The 22,159-nt window shown below is 35.6% G+C and overlaps 1 protein-coding gene across 2 annotated transcripts in view; it reads left to right on the top strand.

The window, feature by feature from the left end:
• LOC150083608 (NPC intracellular cholesterol transporter 1-like) overlaps nucleotides 1–22,159 on the top strand; it is a 339,105-nt gene that overhangs the window by 38,442 nt on the left and 278,504 nt on the right. For both annotated transcript variants that reach the window (XM_090378086.1, XM_090378087.1), the window contains exons 4-5: nucleotides 6,836–7,340; nucleotides 21,440–21,749. In XM_090378086.1, the coding sequence (XP_090234212.1) occupies nucleotides 6,836–7,340; nucleotides 21,440–21,749 (815 nt within the window). The remainder of the gene's footprint in view (nucleotides 1–6,835; nucleotides 7,341–21,439; nucleotides 21,750–22,159) is intronic.

Below are 22,159 nucleotides of genomic sequence, written 5' to 3' on the forward strand. Positions count from 1 at the left end.
AATACAAACGCTTTCAAAAGCACAAATTCACCAATATAACTATTGTGATCCTAGCCATAATAGAAAATACCACCAAAAGAGAAAACATGGAGGACATGTTAATAGTAATGTACAAAACACTATACCCATACGGACTTAATAACAGATTCAATGGAAGAAACTTCACATATACCAACCCCGGACAATGTACATATACTATCTTTCAGCTCAACAAAGACTGGAACAAAAATGGATTAAAACTCAACAAAATCAAACAAGAAATTGACAAAGATAATAAAAGCAAAGCACAAAGCCTAAACGACTTCGATAAGCTCATCACAGAATGGGATACGGAACCTATTAACGTTAAAAACATACACAACACCCTATTTACACTTAAAATCAGCAAACTTAAAGCACTAAACAGAATTCACCAGAAACTGAAGATTAAGAACATACACCTCAACCATACACTAGAAGATGTCTTCAAATTCAGAATCGGCGATGATTACAAAGACATTGCCACTAAAGAATACTGCATCATCAAATTCCTGAACCGAACATTCGACCACGTCAACTTCCGTGACGTTATGGAAAACACAAAAGGTTCTTACCTATCCAAAACATTAATATTAAAGTCAAATATAGTTTCACAAAACCAATAGGCATAACCATGTGTAAATACAAAAACACAATCGAAAATATGAATAATACGGAACAACTTTGCCACTGCAATGATAGCAAATATAGAAAATACATAGATCCACATCACAAACACATCATAACAGGCGACCTCAGCATTATAGAGGATCAAACACTTAAAGAAATAATGGAAAAAGGAACAAAATTCAGACCCAATAGCCCAACCAATTTATTCAGCACACGTAAATCCATATACAAGGATTTACTGCAATTCGCATTCAAAACTGCACACAAATTTAACACACCCATAGAGGCATTCCAAATATGGATAAACATTACCACGGAAAAAATCATGAATATAATCCAAGGGGTCTTAACAATAAAGAATCAAGTCAAACAATACAATTTGAAAGTCATTAAACACAAGACGAAAGAACTGCAGAAGAAATTCGTTATAACGAACACAGACAAGGCTAGCAACAACTTTAGCATAATATGCAAAAAGTTTTACATAGAGACTATTAAAGAAGAAATGGACAACAGTGAAACATATAAACAAATAGTATCCACACCTAACAGCATCAATAAGAAGATGATAGCACTACACAAAAAACTAAAACTGAAAATAGAAATCACAAAATACCCATTCATTTACTGGATCCTAAAATTCCACAAAATACCCACCGGCAAAAGGTTCATAACAGCAGGGAAAACCAGTTATACAAAAGTTTCCAGTAACCTATTGAAAGACAAACTTAAAATTATATTCAATGAAATAACTAGCACCAAAATAATCACCAGCAACAAAACATACCTAGACTACATCCAAAACAAAAGCAATAAGATAAGAAGCCTATACACCTATGACTTCCAAAATCTATTCATCAGCATATCACATGACAATTTAATTAAAGTCCTTTCAGTCTACTTTCAAAACCACCAAAATAGTTTAAACTGTAACAAACAATACTGGAACGATTTAGTCAATCTCAACGTCAAAAATAACTATGTAATGATGGGAAACAGAATCTACTTACAGACCAGAGGAATAGCCATGGGATCGTGCTGCTCCAGTGCGATTGCCAACCTATACTTACACCACTTTGAAAATAACATAACAGAAGAAATCAACATATTTAGATATATCGATGACGTCCTAGTCATCAACCACGACGGATTTGAAACACTAGCCCAAGTAATATACCCCACCGACCTCAGCATAGAACGGACCAACCAAAACAGCAACTTACAAGCATATTACCTCGACAGCCAGATCACTATCAACAATAACAAAATCGAAACTAAACATTATGACAAAATAGACCACTTCAACTTCCCAGCTATAAAGCTCATCCACTGGGATAGCAACATTGCAAAACACATATACGGAAACACAATTAGAAACCAAACAACCAGAATAATAAAAATATGCAGAAAACACAACAGAAGCAATTAACAAACTGATAAAAACACTCACAAAAAACAATATACCCTACAATTATAGCAAACACCACATAAAAGCGGCCACACTTATTAATAACAAAAATCAAATATCAAAATCACAAAGCAATATCAAAATTACCTAAATTAAGGTCCGGATTTCTTACGCTCAGAGGAGGCTCGTCCTCTGACCGCACTATACTCCGGCTTCCTATATTAACCCACCCATCAAAATAAAAAATAAAAAATTAATTTGTGTGTAACGAGACGCAAGGTAACATTCACTTTACAGGAGGCTGTAAATATGTAAATAGCTATCCCCGAAGAAAAAAACGGGCTGTTATGCCTTAGAAAAGCTATACCGGCCCAGTCCAAAGGGATAGCAAACCAACTCATGTAAATAACAAAAAATAACGCTTGTAAATAAAATACAACCAAATCACGTTATTTTCAAATTAATTTTCACCACGGAGTTAAAACGGAAACACCCCCCGTACGCAGCCCCCACCCGGCTGACGTAGGAATCAACCCACTCGTCGGATGACTTGCAAAAAAAAAAAAAATATCACCCTACAACAATATCAAGCAACAATAGACGCGACTGCGCACTCAAAACCAAACCAGGGATAAAACAAACAATGAACAGGGCTAACCCCTCATTTACTGAAAGACCACCACCGGACAGATAAGTATAGCTCCACTCGATTATTCCGATAATTACCCGTTGGGCTTTGTTTCTCCTCTACCAGTTTGCCGAATCCTAAGTTAAGTATTAAAAATTTTCAAAAATTAAAATTAAACTGAAAGACAAATTGACATAAAACTATCCTTATTCAATGAATTAAATAATCTAAAAGAGCAAAATAATCTCACTAATAAGGCAAAACTGACAGAAACGGGTAATTATGAGACATTCCTTTAAAACTGGCTATCGATCCGCTCAAAGCCCCAGATGAAGTAGCGGATAGATGACCAGGTAAGAGAATGTTAGTTAGTATTGATTAATATTATTAATTAAAGTTAAATAATTAGAATTATAACTAAATTCATTAGTTATTATATAATTTGAACATGACCACAGACCCCTAGGAATAGGTTAGACTAAAAACGCTAACTAAATCTCCTGTTCAGGATACACCTTAATACCCATAGAAAATAGACACCAAATTTAAGTAATCTAAGCAATCAAACTAAAATATATCAAGCACGTATAATAGTCCAATTGCCCATGGCAATGACATTAACGTAGCAAGGGACAAATTAAAAACAATCAATTAGACACTAACTAAAATAATAAAAACACAAAATATATATATATAATGTATTAGCAAAAATATCAGTATATTTTACCATAAAATCATCCTGTTGACAACCTCTAATGACAGTAGTGTTTCTAATTACTTTTACTTGTTCATTGATAGGTTTTGGCCCTGTTGAGTGTTTATCAACGTATACAGGAAGTAATTAGTACTTATTTAATATTTTATCTAATATTCTATTTAGTATTCTATTTCATTCTTTTATTTTATATAATGTCTTTAGCTTCGTATCTTGGCTTAATTAATATTATACCATTTGCTTTTGCACAGCATGGTTTTAATATTGTGTTTTTATTAGTTACTTGTTGGTTAATGATATTTGGGTATATAAAATTACGGACACAATAGCATTATAGTAAGATTGCACAAATGTATATTTATATAAAACAGTCCAAATTATAGAGGGTCTGAATTAGTGAGGTTTTATTGTATATATAAATTTTTGCAATTCCGTCTTGGAGAAATAATTGGCCATTAAGGATGTGTGGCCCATATTTTAAACAGCATTCCCAGAGGAAGAAGTCCAAGAGAAATAAATCAGGATTTCATGCAGGCTGTTTGATGGAAAGATGGCATCTTATCCACTTGTTTCATCTAACCAAACAGTGTGTGTACTATAGTGACTTCTTTTTAGTGGTTAAAGAAGTAATGTAGGATCACCCTGACAGGAATATCTGTGGTATGATTGCCATATATAGTTATATGGCAATCATACCACAGATTTTCTAAGCAGAGACTGTCTGACCAATCTGATTAGCTGATATGAGATAGTCACAAAGAAACTGGATGTAAAAAATAATTTTGACATAATGTCTTTATATTTCTGTAAAGTTTTTGATAAAGTTCCAAATGAACAACTGCTATACAAATTGTAGCATTGTGGCATTAGGGGCAAGTTACTGCTATGGATAAAGGGATGGTTGAGTGGCAGGAGACAGTGGGTGGTTATTAATGGTCCCTGCTATACATGAACTAATGTAGTAGTAGTAGTAGTGGCATGTGATACAAGAAAGCAAATGTATGAGCTTATGCAGCATCAGCCAAAAAAAAAAAAAAAAATCACACCATTCCCTCCAAATGCCTGTCCAGTTCCTCCTTAAATTTATTCAACCTATCAACTTCCACAACGACAGATGAAGTTTGTTCCAGCAATTAACCACCCGCTGGCTAAAGGCAAATTTCCGCACATCTATTCTACATCTGTCCTTTCTTAATTTGAATTTATGCCCCCTTAGGTTCGTAATCTGAACAAGTGGAAGGATCCCATCAGAATTCAGCGTGCTGAACCCATTCAAGGCCTTGTTATTAGTGAAGTCTTGCAAGATTCAACCTGGGGACCCTTATCGTTTTCAATATTTATTAACAATAAATTACTGACATAAGCATATCAAGTTTAATGTCCAAGTTTGCTGTTGATTAAAAGGCTAGCAAGGTGTCAACTTCAAAGTTATCAACTTTGAAGTTGATAACTGTGCTGCCACAACAAGACCTGGATAAATTAGGCCGATGGGCTGAAAAGTGGCAATGGAGTTTTGATATTGATACACACACACACACACACACACACACACACACACACACACACACACACACACACACACACACACACACACACACACACACACACACACACACACACACACACAGAGTAGTGGAGAATGAAAAAGACCTGATGGTAATTGTACAGTCTGATATGAAGTTTTCTGAGCAGTGCTTGCTAGCACAGCTCATGGGATTCTGTCAATATACAGGAACAGACTTCTGCCTGGTGTTGTGAAAGTGAGTACAGGAATACCTCGCATAGCACGGTTTCGGAAAGCGCGGATTTCGCTATAGTGTGGTTTACAAATTGAAAAAAAATTAACTGCGTTACACACCAATACATTTGATATGTATGTATGTATTATAATGCCAGCACATAGGCCAATGCGTTATGGATTCAAGGCCATTCTGACTATTGTCGAAACTCCCATTATGTATGTACTCTGCTAGCATTCATACATTAGGAAACACTCTAGATTCTGAGCAGTGAGGTCGTTGATTGTGTGTAAGCTGTACAAATATTTTTCACTGTGTATTTTTATTAAAGATTATTTTTTAAAAACGTTACACCTTTATATGCAAATATGAGTGGAAAGAAGAAATGTAATGGTGCTGAGTGTTCTTCTAGATCCAAACATCAAACGAGGTACGAAAGTAAGACAGGCGTTGCAAAATGACATTTGATGTTATAAAGAGAAGTATGCAGATAAAAAGAAGAAAAAACTGCAAAGCTGATCAATTTTTTTTAAAAATAAAAATGCAGTACATACTTCACTTATATTCTTTTGGTATGTACATACTGCAATAAAAATCATTTCTACTGTACTTACTAGTATTTTTAATTTTTATCATTTTAGTTTCTTTTTTTGCAAGAACTTCGTGTGCATCAATTTATAGTAAACAAACACCTATATATTTTTGCAACTCGACCCATATAACCAAATTGTCGGAACACATTACTTTAAAATACATACTAATAATAATACCTCGATCAGCGCGGTTTTGCATAACATGGTATTTTTTTGGCATGAATTAACCGTGCTATGCAAGGTATTCCTGTAGTTTGAATAAATTTAAAGAGGATTGGACATATTATTAGAAGGGATGGGCAAATGAAGGGTTTTTTTTTTTTTTTGGCTGATGCTATATAAGCTTTCTTCCTTGCATCATTTTGCCACTACTAAAACTAGTGTCTTCCAAGTTTTATATTTTATTTACATCTACTTTTTTTTGTGATCCGTCTTTAAATCTTCATAGCTCTCTTCCTTTGCAAGGCTAGACAGTAACTTGTTCTACTGTTAGGGAAAGGTAATTTTAGAAAAGTTCTTTCTTTAATTTGAATCTATATCATCTTGTTTGCTTTGAATCCTTGGAAAAGTACAGCACAAGGAATACTGATATTCTCTTGTATGATAAGAGAGGCAGGCAGTTCCGGCTTGTGGAATGAAAAATTTCAGTAAAATATGCAGCATAAAATGAATTCAACTGAACCTTTGTAGAGGGATCACTTCTTGTATTTATTTGTGCACCCATTCATTAGGGAATGTTTCTTATTAGCATCCCTTGCTCTTAACACTCCAAAAATTTTATACTTATATGGTATACATTATACTCCAACTAAACAGTTAACCCATCATAATTCATAGTAGATTGAAAGAAAAACAGAAAATATAGCATCATTGTTTATAGAAAATTGGTGGAGAAAGGATGTTACTCTTCAGAATTCTGAGGAATAACAGAAAAAAAAAAAAAAAAGATATTTTAATGATGGGAAAATGTTCAATATTTGTTACTAATCAAAAATCACAGGTATAGTATAAATGATATTTCTAGCTTTTTTTTAGTAATGTTTTTATATGATATTTACCATGGGTATTTATACTTTATAAGATTTTAAAATCTCTGTTTTGCAGGTAACGGGGATGACTCCTGGAACAGATAATCAGAGTATGGTTTCAGAATTGCAGTTTTTTATTACAAATACATTTGCTGTTGGAATGTTTGACTCTTGCAAGGATGTGCGACTGGCATTTGGAAATAAACAAGCAATTACTATTTTATGTGGGGATTGGGGATCCAGCTGCAATCCGTATCGCTGGTTGGGTTATATGGGAACACATGGTAACTCCCCATTTCAAATAAATTTTAATTATACGGACAAGGATATTGTTGTGAATAACACAGATTACCACCCAATGAACAATACTATAACACCCTGCTCACAGTCTGCACGACCAGGACTTGGACCATGTTCTTGTGTTGACTGTCCTTGCACATCATCGCTTCTTCCACTACCATCACAGCAGTGGATTGTAGCTGGGCTACCTGGAATGTGGATAGTGATGATGGCAGTTTATTTCTTTCTTTTTGTTATCATAGTGGTGGGTTTTGTATTGCAGGCACTTTTCAGAAGAAATGGTAAGTGTAGAAATTTGACTATTTTTTAATTGTGTATTTAGTAAAAATTTAAATACTAAACATGATTGTGTCTTTTGCTTACTCAGAAAATTCTTTACTGAATGATTAGTAAAGATGGTTATTATTATGATGACTTATAGTTCTTAGGTAACCTTTAGGTAGATTTTAAATTTACCTTATAAATTTCAAATCAGAAGCAAACAGTTCCTGTTTGCTTCTGATTTTGCAATAAATATTAAAGGTTTTGTTTGTACAATAACAATCTGAAGTTAATAATATTAAGAACCTTATTCTGAAATTAATAATTACAGATAGTTAGCATAATAAAAATTATGCTTACATTAACAAATTATGATATTGTGTAATTTTGTTTTTTGCAATTAAAAAAAGCTCATTCAAGCATGTTTAATACAGTTATTCCCCACTATAGTTATGGCCTCTGTAGACAAGTGGTCAGGAGCAGGAGTGCAGTAGCACACGCTCTTTGAGTAGACTGGGGTTCAAGCCCCTGACTGCTAATTACGGTCGATCTGCCAACCCCCATTGGACCAGCATGGCAGATTATGGTCCATTTACCTCAGCATGAATTGTTGAGGAGGTTCATCCTGCAGTGGGTTGATAATGGCTGCAGTTTTTTTTTTATAGTTATGGTTTACTCAGTGTTTGCTATTGTTGCGATTCACTCAACACTTGTTTGCTGCTCTGTATTTTTGATATCCTCCTTCAGAGTTGCACTCTATTACCCTGGAATAGCACTATTCACTCCAAAAGTCTTGGGAGGAAGTGCCCATTAGCAGATGTTTGGGCACCTCAGAGGTTCCTGTTGAAAAAAAAATATTTTCTTTAATGTGATTTTTAAATCAACTGTAATTCCATGGTGCATGCCGTCAAAGATGTGAACTTTGATTTAAATTGACTTTTAAATAGCTGATATTGTAATTAATGAGAAAACAGCCGAATTGAAAACAGCCATATGAAAACATTGAAAAACTTTTCAAAAATTTCATTGTTTTCATTAGAAAACATTTCAAAATTTCTCCTCATAAATTGGAAATCCTTTGCAGCATTTCCAATTTATGATGAGAAATTTTGAAAGCTGTCTGATTATTACCCCAAAAGTTATTTTTCCTAGTTATTTTTAATTTTCTGTAGCTCTTCATAATGGCACAAGTTTTCTGTATCTATGGCTGTAAAATGCTATGGTCACGTGCACTATTTATTGCATATTACAAAAAATGTATGCATTATACATCGTCCTGCCCAGTGGTGTTATGGGAAAGAGAGTTCCTGCTGGGTTCTAATTAATGGAAGTTTATTGAAGTGTTGTTTATGAAACTTTTCTTTATGATCTGTTGTTTCTAGCTGCCCACTGTGCAGCAGTACTCAGCGATGTTATTTTCTTTTTAGTTTTGGTTCCCAATCAATTCTGATTTGTGTTTGCACATTTTGTTCCACATAATTGAATTTTGTTTACTGTATGGGTTGTTTCAACTTCTCTTTTATTTAAAATGGCCTCAAAGAGATCAAGTGAGTCAGCTAGTGCTAATAATGTGAAGAGAGTGAAATGCTGTCAGAAAAACATTCTGCCAAATCCATTCTAAAAAGAATGGATTTGGGAGAGCTAGATTTGCATTACATAACATTACATTTAGTGATTTTGAGTGATCTGTTATTGTAGATAATGTAAGTACAGCCTACATATAGGGTTCCATAATTTTAAGGTACATTTTCTTACATATTCTTGAATATATATTGTATTTATGTTTTATTGCATAATTTATTTATGTAAAGTTTATAAATACAAATGTAAAATTTGAACTTTTAAATGTTTCTGCTACATTTAATATTATTATATAGAGAAATGGTGCCAAACTTAGTCAGAAAACACTGGTCACGCCAACCATTTGAAAATATTTGCATTATTTCCTATAGATAAATATGTATATGTATATATATGTATTTCCTATAGATAAATATGTATATGCCTACACAGTATATGTATTTCTTATAGATAAATATGTATATGCATATATATGCATTTCTTATGGATAAATATGCGTACAAGAAAATGCTTCAATTTGATCATTGTGATCAATATTAGTATTGATTTTTATTATTATTATTATTATTATTTTTTTTTTTTAATTATTTTTCCTGTGCACTCTTCTGGAGAAGTAGTTATTATCTTGTTTTTCACAGTGAAGATAAGCATTCAGGAATGTCTCTATATTCTCCATAACTTTCACTTTTCCGCATTTATATTCTTTAAAACCTAGGTTCCATAAGTATACTTATTACTTGTCATGAATAAGTTAATGAAGATCAGTTTGCAAGTCGGTTTTTAGCTTTATTTGCCAATTTGAAAATTAATAAACAAGTAAGTGATGGTAATTGCAAGGTCATCCTGAGTGGTTAGTCCTTTTTTTCAGTGTCACTATGGAGCAAACCACCATTACTAGGAACTTAGTACAATGTTACCAATTTCCACATAATGCAAAAATAGTTTCTCTGTGTGTGAAATGCAGTTCACTGCTGCTACTACTTTTGGGTTGATGAAACACCTCCTACACATGCAATATGGCAGTCACTCATTTCTGATGTGCCAGTATTAAGAGAAAATTGGCTTTTTGCTACTATTGAAAGAAACTTTTTTTCCCCCTGTTTATATTTATTAATGAACAAATGAACGTAAGTTTATATCAGTAAGTAATTAAACTAAACATTATTCATGGAAGTATATACAGATACATAGAAGTACAGAGTACTATCATGAGTTTCAAGAGTGATGTGTTCTGCTATAAAGTAACAACTCAAAATTTATATAACTTGAGAGATTATTTTTCCAACATTAATGGAAATATAAACTCAGGTAAACAAAACAGTTTTTATGAAAGATGAAAATTTCATATAATAGTAAAAATTTAAAACTCACATCAGACACAAAGACTTTGGAGCCTCCTTATTAACAAAAGTATCTGATGTTTTCTGATATATGCAGTGCTGCTTCTCCTGGTAAACTTTTTCATAATGTGGTTGCATCCTCATCCTTTATCAATCTTGAAGTGTTGCACTTCTTTCTTAATTTGATTTGTTTTCAATAAAATTTGATAAATAATTCCAAATTAGAAAAAATTAAAACTTATAAAAAAACTCTGGTCATTCCACTTATTGGCAAGCTTTGTTTGTTGTTTGTACTACTTCCTAAATATTTTTTCTTTTGGGCATCTGATAAGTCAAATTTTCAGAGGTTAGTCCTTGACTATGGGACTCTAGTATTTCTTCAACATTTGCTTCATCCAAGCCTACTGATTTTGTCAATCTAACAATTTCATCTGTTGTATTTCTCAAATTGTTTATTGGTAATTGTGGTGAATCCCTCACTGCATCACGCAAAAGTTTCTTCGACATGCCGCTTAAGCAACTCTGTTACTTCTCCCCAAGATTCTCCAATAATGTTGATAGCCATTTATTATTAAAATTTCTCCAAAAGTCTGGTTTTACTTTTCTTTTGCATCCAGTTTTCTTATTATTTTCTTCAGTATTATCTGAAAGTAATAACTTTTAAATGCTTTTATTACTTCCTGATCCAAAGACTGGATTAGTGATATAGTGTTGATTGGCAATACTAGCACTTTAATCTCCTCATTAATGTCTCCAACAGTCTGTGGATGTCCCGGTGGATCAATTAATGTTAAAATTTTAAAAGCAGCTTTTTTCCTCTCACAATACCTTTGCTGTTCAGTAATAAGTAGATTGATAAAATAGACACAAGGCATTTGTAATCCAACCTTTTTTGTTTGAAACAGGTAAGTTTTTTTTTTTTTTTTTTTTTTTTTTTTTTTAGAAATTGTTTAAAGTGCTGGGATTCACTGAGTGGTAAACCATTAATGGTTTTAATTGCTTGCAATCACCAGTAGGTTTAGATCCCAACATAAGGGTACATTGAGCTTTAGCCGCTTTAAAACTGGGAGCAGGTATTTCTTCAGTGGAAACCATTGTTCAGCTTGGCAAGTGTTTCCAAAATAGAAAGTCTCATCTAAGTTAGTTTTAGATCAGACTGGGTCTAGTTAAACTTAGATGAGACTTGCCTGGGTTCATAATTTTGGCCATCAGTTACGACCTTCCATATGCTTATGAAATTTTCAGTGGTATATTTGTCAGTAGCAGCAAATTTTCCCTTCAGTTTTATACAGCACTAGTGTAAAACAACTTGGTATTAGTAGTGGAAAATGATGTAAGAAAGCAAGCTTTTAAAGCATCAGCAAAAAAAAACATACTTCACCCATCCAAGAATTTGTCTAGTTCTTCCTTGAATTTATCCAAACCACCCACTTCCACAACAACAGATGAGCTGAAGTTTAAAACTGACAGATGGAAGTTTGTTCCAACAATCAACCACCCACTGGTTGAAGGCAAACTTCTGCACGTCTGTCCTGTGTACATCCTTCCTCAACTTGAATTTATGTTTCTTCATGTGTGTAGTCTCAGCAATGGTAGATGTTTAGCCATCAATCGATTCAAGGCCTTAAACACCTCAATCATATCTCTCTGCAGGTGCCTGCCCTTGAGATGCTGCAATTTGCAGAACTGAAGCCTTTCTTGGTAAGAGCACCCTTTTGTTCCCTTCAATAATCTGGCTGCCATTCTGTGCATCCATTCCAGCAGATCTACATCCTTCCCAGAGTGAGGCCTCCACATTTTTATATGGTATTCAAGATGCTGCCTGACCATGTCTTTGTACAAAGGGATAATCAACTCCTTATCCCTGCTAGCAAAGTTTCTGTATATCATTGACAAAAACCTCATGAGTTGTCCTGGCAGTCTGACTGCACTGCTCGGAGAACTTTATATCTGACTGCACAATCAACCCCAAGTGTTTTTTTCATTTTTCACTACCCTGAGTGTAGTACCCACATAGTTGGTATTTTAATCTGAGATTACTCCCATATGCAGTACCTTGCATTTGTCAGTTTTAAACTTCAGCTCAGCCCGTGTGCCTAATTGTCCTAGACCTTGTTACTGTAGCTCATCCTGCTTACTGTCATTAACCACCCTGCCAACCTTTATATCACCTGCAAACTTAGACATTAAGCCTGATATACCATCATTAATAAATATTGAAAACAATAATGGGCCCAGCACTGAACCGTGGGGGACCCACAAAGAGCAGTCTTTGTGGAGTCCCACACAAAACCACTCTTTCTTCTTCTACTCAACCATCCCTTTATATCAGGCTCAATGTCACACCATCCATTGGATAACAAGGGACAGTCTTGTCTAACCAATCTGATTGGATCAGATCATAGGATCCAATCAGATTGGTTAGACAAGACTGTCTCTCAACAAATCCATTCTGTGACTGCAGTATAATTGCATTCCTGTCTAGATGGTGCTGCATTACTTCTTTAACCAGTGACTCCCTTATTTTCCTTGGAACAGATGTTAAGCTAACAGATCTACAATTACTCATGTCACCTTTTATTTCCCCTTTGTGAATTGGGGATACATTTGCACATCTCCAATCCATAGGGATCTTTCCTGAATCCAAAGATGTTCTCATAATTATGACTAAGGGTTTGCTTACCTCCTTTGCTGCTTCCTTTAATATAATTGAATAGATTCCATCCACCCCAGGTGTCTTTTTTATGTTTATCTTCAACAATTTCTCTTCCACTTTCCTTTCAGTTATCACAAAATCATTTAGCTCCCCATTAGAGTTTAATAAACTTCTGGCATCTCCTTCCCTAAAGAATTCCTCATGTGTGAGTTTGTCAGCAATCTGAGCAGGGTCATCAACAGTTAACCCATTTACATCAAGTGCCCCAATGTGATTCAGTCCCTTCTTTCTACTGTTAACATAAGCATAAAAGTCTTTGCTGCTGTTCTTTGCCTCTTTGACTTAGCCTCTATTTCATCACCTTTTAAAGTCTCATGAATGTTTTAGGCATTTTATTGAATCATCTATAGAGATGATTCATTTTATTGAATCATCTGTATAGAAACTTTTTTGATTTTGATGTTCAATTTTTTCCATAATTGCTGGTTGGAATGACAGACACTCAAGATGTTTTCCCACAAATGGAACTTTCGTGATTCTTTAATTTTATCAGCATTGTCTTTTATTTTACAGTGTTGATTCACTTAGTGCAGTCATTCATTTTATGTATCCTTATTTCTCCACTTTTGTTTCTTTTCACTACAGCAAGATTTTCTTCTAAGCTTTATTAGAACTTATACTGCAGGAATCATGACTGGAAACACACAACCAGACAAAACAGGTAAATTAAAATCTGAAATGGGGTAGAAATAATAGTGGCTTGGGTTGTGGCTTAAACTAACACTGTAAAAGGTTTTTAAACAATAGTTGAAGGTAGGAAAGTGGACATTCTTTCCATTTTTAATTGCAATTCTGTTTGACATTATTATACCCCATATACTTAATTTAAAATCCAGTATGAAAGTTTAATATTACATACAACAAATGAAAAAAATATATATTAATTAAAAACTGTCATTTCTGAAAAACTCACAAAATTCACATTAATGCACAATTGTGCAATATGAACTCACATAATTTTGAGGTATTACGGTATTTTTAGAGATACAGAATGTAAAATGTATATTCTGTTTAAAAAAAAATTAATATGTATCTATATTTACTGTTATTCATTTGGTGAGGTCATGGTTAAAATCCTGTCAAATACTGAAGAACTTCTTAAAGTCATGCCGATTGAGTGCTATATTATTGAATTATTCTAGGTTTTACAGCCTGTGAACACACAATTGTAGTACTAGTAATAATGGAGGCATGTGATGCAAGAAAGCAAGCATATGATCTTATAAATTTCTGCACATCTATTCTATAACTGTCTTTCCTCAATTTGAATTTATGCCCCCCCCCCCAGGTTCGTAATCGGAGCAAGCAGAAGAATTCTATCAGAATTCAGCATGATCAACCCATTCAAGGCCTTATAGACATCAATCAGATCACCTCACATGTGCCTAGTCTCCAGATGCTGCAATTTCCAGAACTTAAGCCTTTCTTGGTAAGAGGACCTATTCGTTCTGCTCACCAATCTACTTACCCTTCTCTCTACACGCTCAAGCAACTCTACATCCTTCCTAAAATGAGGCCTCCAGACCTGTACGCAGTACTCAAGGCTTGACCTGACCATTGCCTTAAAAAGAGGGACAATCACCTCCTTTTCCCTGCTAGCAAAATTCCTATATATCATTGACAATACCCGATGACTTGCTCTTCAAGCCCGCTGCATTGCTCAGAAAACTTCATATCTGACTGCACAATGTTTTTTTGTGCAGTCAGACACTCCCAGGTTTTTTTTAATTTTCTATCACTATGTGTAGTACCACATAGTGGGTATGTTTCTCTGGGGTTACTTCCACTCATATGCAGTACTTTGCATTTGTCAATATTAAACTTTATTTGCCATATCTCAGCCCATCTGCCCAAATTTTCTAGATAATGCTGCAGTAGCACACTACAGATATGGTTGGCATATCTGTTTAAATTTGTGGTTTCTAGAACCTGTTGCAGTAGCACACTGCCATTACTGTCATTAACAACCCTGCCAACCTTTGTATCATCTACAAACTTCGACACTAAGCCTAATATACTTTCATCAATATCATTGATAAATATACAAAACAAGAGTGGGCCCAACACCGAAACCTATGACACTACACTAATAACATTAGTTCACGAAGAGCAGCATTCATTGATTACCATTATGTCTTCTCCCACTCAACCACCCTTTTATCCATTGTAGCAACTTACCCTTAATACCATATTGCTCCAATTTGTACAGTAATCTTCCATGCATAACAGTGTCAAAAGCTTTCCTGAAATCCAAGTATATGATATCAAAATTATTTTTTGCCTCTAGTTCCTTTGTAACCACATCATAGTATCCAATCAAATTTGTCAGACAAGACTTTCCCTTAACAAACTCATGCTGTGTCTGAATAATTGCTGCAGTCTTGTCTAGATGATCCTGCAATGCATCTTTAAACTGTGATTCCATTATTTTACCTGGAACAGAAGTTAAACTAACGTCTGTAATTACTTGTTTCAACCTTAGATCCTCTTTTGTGAATTGGGGATGCATTTGCACAGCTCCAGTCCTTGGGAACTTCCCCTGCATCCAAGGATGCTCTCATAATTATGGCTAAGAGTTTGCCTACTTCCTTTGCCTTTAATATAACTGGAGAGATCCCTTTCTTATGTTTAACTTCAACAATTTCTCCTCCACTTTGCTCTCAGTTATTACAAAATCATTAGGTTCCTTGTTACAATTTGAAAAACTTCTGGAATTTTCCTCCCTTAATATCTCCTCACATGTGAATGTAGATGCAAAATATTCATTCAGATTATCAGGTATCTGAGCATGATCATCAACAGTTGAACCTTCAATATCAAATGGACCAATCTAATTAATCCTCTTCCTTTTAAAGTTTATATAAGTAAAGAAGTGCTTGCTGATTTTCTTAGTATCCTTTGCCAAACATTTCTCGTAATCTGCCTTCGCCTGCCTAACCTCCTTTGTGACTTGATTACAGACTAGCTTATATCTGCCATAATTTGTTTGTGTCGCCTGATAATTTATATGTATCCCATGCATTTTTCTTCTCTGCCATGAGTCTCATTAGTTCATCTGACATCCATTTAGGCCTAAACCTTGAACAATATTTCTTAATCAGTATGAAAATCATAGTAGTTTCAACGCCAAAAACTAATTGGCGTTGAAACTACTATGATCATAGTAGTATGATCATCATACTACTATGAATCATAGTAGGTTCAACGCCACGATTAATTCCTTGAATGCTTCTCACTTAGAATTTGCTGTTCATAATGTCATCAGTTGGTCCCACTGTAAAGAATTTAAAAACTGTCTGAGACCACTGTACTCACCTTTATGGAAGTAAAAACCTTTACCCGTAATGATAATTATAGCTTTAAGTAAATCCCACATCAGTACACTGTAATCACTGCCACCTAGCGGTTCCTTTCTCTGCAAATTCTGAATGCACGAATAATCACCGCTGATAACTATATCAAGAGTAGTAGTAGTAATCGTGGCATATTTTTTTTTTTTTTTTATGTAAATCCCAAACACGAGAGGTATTAGAACCTATAGTGCTTAGTACCATGCTTGGGTTGGAGGTTGAGAAGACGAAAGAAGATATTTGTTGACATTGGACTTGAACTTCTGTAGACTGTAATTTTCAGGAAATACGTATGAAGGAAGGTTGTTCCAGAAAATGGCATTTGAATGAATAAACGAGGAAGATGAAAAGTTGGTTCTGTGAGTTTGAAGTTGGACAGTAAATGGATGTTGGCTGGTGGCGGCACGTGTTCGGACTGTTTTGAAAGAGACAGCGGGAATTATAGAAGCCAATTCAGAAGAACAGTGCCCATGGAAGTACCTGTAGAAGAGGCATGCAGCAGAAACAGTATGTCTATGAGAAAGCGAGTGGAGAGACTCTGTTAGAGATGAATCATTGATTAACCTAACTGCCCTCTTTTGAATGGAATCGAGAAGCTTGAGAGAGAGGTTTTGGGGGCACCACCCCAGATGTGGGAACAATATTCCATGGCAGGGCAGATTTGCGATTTATACAGAGTGAGCAGCTGTTTGGAAGAAAAGTAACGCTGGGAGCGAAAGAGAAAACCAAGTTTTTTAGATGCAGAGGAAGCAATATTTGTAATATGCTTGTGCCAAGAGAGATTAGCAGTCAGGGTAATCCCCAAAAGAGATATATCATTTTGCCTAGAAATCGGAGTGTCACTAAAGGTAAGCATAGGAGCAGAAGAATCCTTTTTGCAAGATATAAGACAAGACTGAGTTTTAGAAGGGTTGAAATCAACTAAGTTGTCTTTGCCCCACTGGAGAATTACCCGAAGATCGGCACTTAGGGAATTGGTAGCAGATATTTGAGAAGTTGAAGCTTATTGAACAGGGCAAGGTTTCTCAAAATGGAAAGTGGAATGCAATGTGCTATCATTGGCATAAATATGGATAGGATTTCCAGTCATTGGAAGAAGGTCATTAATATACAAGAAGAAAAGAGTGGGGGAAAGAACAGAACCTTGGAGGACACCGGCATTAGTGGAGAAGTTAGAAGACAGAGAGCCATATACCATTACCCTCAGTGAGCAATCAGAGAGAAAACTGGATAACCAATTACAAAAAAAAAGTTTGCAAACCATAAGATGGAAGCTTATTTAGAAGACCTTTATGCCAAACACGATCGAAAGCCTTTGAGATGTCAAGAGCAACTACTTGTGTTTCACCGAACCTTTCCATTGAATTAGCCCATAAATGGGTAACATAAGCCAGAACATCACCAGTTGATCGACACTGACAGAATCCATACTGGCGATCGTTGATCAGCCGGACGGTTTCTAGGTAGTTTAAGAGTTGGCGGTTAATTGATTTCTCCATTAATTTAGAAAGAATAGAAGTAATTGCAATGGGAGGGATTTGTCACCCTTTTTAGGAACTGGCTGGATATGAGCAAATTTCCAAGCAGAAGGAAAAACACCCTTGGAATAAGAAAGTGAGGAAAGGCGGCAAAGAATAGGAGTAAGTTCAGGAGCACAGGTTTTGAGAACAAGTGGAGAAATACCATCGGGACCAGGAGCTTTCTTACCATCAAGATTCGTAAAAATCCTTCTGACATCCTTTTGATGGAAGACCACAGGAGGCATTGAATGGAGCGTGTTGGGAATGGTGGGAGGTGTTTTACCAAGATCATTAATACATGAGCTGGAAGAAAAATGGGATGCTAGCAGGTCAGCTTTATCCTTGGCTGAAGTGACAACAGAACCATCTGGTTTGGACAGAGGTGGAAGCAGAGATGGGTAAAAGTTGCAACCAATAGCTTTGGCAAGAGACCAGAATGCTCGGCTACCATTAGGGCAAGAAGCAAGTTTCCTACTCTTATCTTGTTCAAACTCTAGTTTGGAGTGATTAATAACTGCTTTACAATTGTTGCGAGCTTTGGTGTAGGCAGAAAATGAAACTGAAGAATTAGAAACAAGCCAATTACGATATGCAACATTCTTCTCTTGAACAGCCTTAGCACATATATTGGAAAACCAAGGTTTAGATAAAGGACGAGATTTTAAAGTGGAGTGTGGGATAAAGGATTCCATTCCTGCAAGAATGATTTCACTGACACGATCTGAGCAAAAGTTGACATCAGAAATTTTGAAACAGTAATCCAACCAAAGAAAAGAAGAAAAGAAATCTCGCAGGTCATCCCATTTTGCATTCTTGTAATGCCAAACAACACGAGGTTGGGAATAGCCATGAGATAAAGGTTCCATTGGAGAATAGACAATCAGCAAGTTGTGTTCTGAAGTGCCTAAAGGACCTCTCACTTCGACCGTGTACTTAGAATGGTTGTTTGTGAGAAAAAGATCAAGCGTGTTGGCTGTATGATTAGGATTGTCTGGTATTCTTGTAGGTAAATGAACAAACTGTGCAAGGTCATTAGTAATTGCAAAAGCCTCAGCATCTCGACTAGCTGGGTCGGTGTGACTAGAAAACGAAAGCCAACTTGAGTTGTGAATGTTAAAATCACCAAGGAAAATTACCTCACTGTTAGGAGAGTTGGACTGGAGAAAGTCAAGTTGCAAAGAGAGGAAGTCAAAGAGCTTCAAGTGATTAGTGGAGTTGGGAGAACAGTAGAGACAACAGATGAATTTTACCCAATGAGGTAGAGAGATTTTAAGCCAGAGAAGATCAAAGAGAGGAGATTCCAAATTGCCAAGTCTCTGACAGGGAATATCAGAATGGACATATGCATAAGTACCACCTTTGAGGCGAAAGGAATCATACAGCAAATAATTTGGCCATCTGAGATGAGCAGTAGTTGAATCAACCGATAACTGAGATTCTGTTAGAAAAAGAACATGTGGTTTGGCAGACTGCAAGTGGAAATGGACATTGTTGAGATTAGAATTGAGACCACGTATATTTGTGAAATGAATTAGGAAGTGCTTGGGAGGTTTAGATCTTTTCGCAGATAAGCTTGCTCTATTAGTTTGACAATTCATGGTGTTTTTCAATAATAAGAAAAGGAGGGTAGGGCATGCTGTATGACGTAATGAAATTTTTGGATATGGCGTACAGATGGTAAGAATATGCCCAGATCCTTGACATAACGTGGCCTCGACAATGCTCCCTGCATACACACTACTCGGACTCCCTCCAGTCACTATCTGGCAGAGTAGAGGTAGCAAGATTATACACTAGCTGATCCGGAAGCCTCCTAGAGAGTTACCAATAGGTTCGGTCTAGTGTACTAACTAGCGGCCAGCCTGTGAACGCCATTTTGAGCTGTATCCTCGAAATGTAAGGAAGATTGGATCTCGCCTCGATGTTCATTATAACTTCAAAAGTCATCAATCATTCTGCATTATGGAAGAGATAGGGAAGGATTGACCGGAACTTAGCTCTAGAGACTAAACATGGGTTCCACCACTTCAATCCTCCAATAAGCAAAGTTGTGGTATTACGCCGGTTGATGTGAGTCATCTATCACCTAGTACTGCCTGGTAACATAGAGGGGCGACATTCCTCCATGTGGTGTGGGTGCCACACCTCGACCCCTGCTTACGTTGGTTCACATCTGGGTGGTCACCCACCATGTACTTGTGCATGGAGGTTATACCCAGGATTAATAACAGTCCCACCATCGTGAAGGTGCAAGCAGAGGGTTTGATTGTCACAGATCGTCCTTACTTCGCTGAAATTGGGTCCACTTGACTTGAGTGTCAATCGAATATCAGTTCCATCAGGGTTTTAGACTCCCAGGTAGCAAGTACGGCTTGTCTGGCATATCTGAGAGAATGTCTGTGACAACCTCAAGGACCAAGGTTGATAGCTTAAATAAATTCAAGGCTGATCTAAACAAACATTTGGAGTAACCAGATGGGCAAAATAGGAAGGGTGTTTTTTTTTTTTTTTTGGCTGATGATGTATAAGCTTGCTTTCTTGTATCACATGCCTCAACTAATGCGAATGCTATATTATATAGATTGTTAGAGGGGCTGGAGGGTTGGAATCACAATTTGTCTTAAAAGCTTCTCACGGACCTGTACCAACAGAACATACACTAAAAATTTGGTATAGATTTGACTTGCTTCTCATGTGATACTTAAACATCCGAAATTATAGCGGTCATTCATTCAAATGAAAACCTCAAAACCAACATAAAATGCATTTTATTCAAAAAATTGATAATCTTGTTTTAGATTATAGTAATAGAAGCATTGTGATGCAAGAAAGCAAGTGTATGAACTTATGTAGCTTCAGCCAAAAAAAAAAAAAAAAAAATTCACACAACCATTCCCCCTAAAAGTTTGTCCAGTTCCTCCTTGAATTTATTTAAGCTATCAACTTCCACAATGACAGATGGAAGGTTGTTCCAGCAATTAACCACCTGCTGGCTAAAGGCAAATTTCCGCACATCTATTTTACAGCTGTGTAAAATCTCAATTTGAATTTATGCCCCCTTAGGTTCGTAATCTGAGAAAGCAGAAGAATCCCATCAGAATTCAGCCTGCTCAATCCATTCGAGGCCTTATACACCTCTATCAAATCATCTCGCAGGTGCCTAGCCTTCCGCCCTGCAATTTGCAGAACTGAAGTCTCTCTTGGTAAGAGAACCCCTACATTCCCCTCACCAATCTTGTTGCCCTTCTCTGTACATGCTCAAGCAAATCTACCTCCTTGCTAAAATGAGGCCTCCAGACCTGTGTGCAGTACTCAAGGCATGGCCTGACCATCGCCTTATACAAAGGAATAATCACCTTCTTTTTCCTGCTAGCAAAATTCCTATATATCATTGACAAAACCCCATGATCATTGAAGCTTTTGTTGTGAAGTGTCTAACTTGATTTTGCTATTTATAACTATTTTAATAGATATTTTGGCACCTATTTTGTTGAGATTTGTTTCTGTGCAGAATAAGAATAAAATAAAACTTAAAATTATTAAAAATATAGAACTATTAAGGTATTTAAATATTCTTTTAATGGCAGATTATGCTTTATTTTTCTTTTACAGAATCTGCATATTTGTTGGAGACAAATAATGCGTCTAGTACGTATGAAACTGTTGAGGTCCCCTTACGGTATACATCAGGTTTGGATCAGCTTGGGTCGGCATTAGAATATATTCTTCAGGAAGTGTTTACAAAATGGGGAATATTTTGTGCCAAAAATGCCGTTTTTGTTTTTCTGCTTGGTCTGGCAGTTATTATTGTATGTAGCTGTGGTATGCTGTTTTTCACACTTACCACTGATCCTGTAGAACTTTGGTCTTCTCCACTAAGTCAAGTAAGACAGGAGAGAAATTATTTCAGTACTCATTTCAGGTATAGTCAAACATACAGTTTCTTTGCTGTTATTATTTAAAATATTTGTTTTATTTTCTAAGCAGCATAGTTGCATATTTAGGTGGTTGCTACCTCCGCATTAGCTTTATATGACTATTTTTACAAATGTGAGCTATAAAATTCATGTACAGTAAAAATCTTAATTACATTTTCCTGGGAACTGCAGCAGTTTGCAAGAAACTGTAAAATTCTAGGAAATGAAAAAATTAACTAGAATGTTAACCTATATTGAATAGATTTCACATTTAAATACAAATTTTTAACTTAGTGATAATATTTAATGTTAGGTTTCAGAATAGTAGTGGACATTGCATTAGCAAATCAATAACAGACCCCTTAAATAAATATTTCTTCAATTTTTTTTTTCTTTGAATATGTTACATAGACTA

Source organism: Mastigoproctus giganteus, chromosome 7 (assembly GCF_048544385.1).
Source record: "Mastigoproctus giganteus isolate SK-2022 chromosome 7, ASM4854438v1, whole genome shotgun sequence".
NCBI lineage: Eukaryota > Metazoa > Arthropoda > Arachnida > Uropygi > Thelyphonidae > Mastigoproctus > Mastigoproctus giganteus.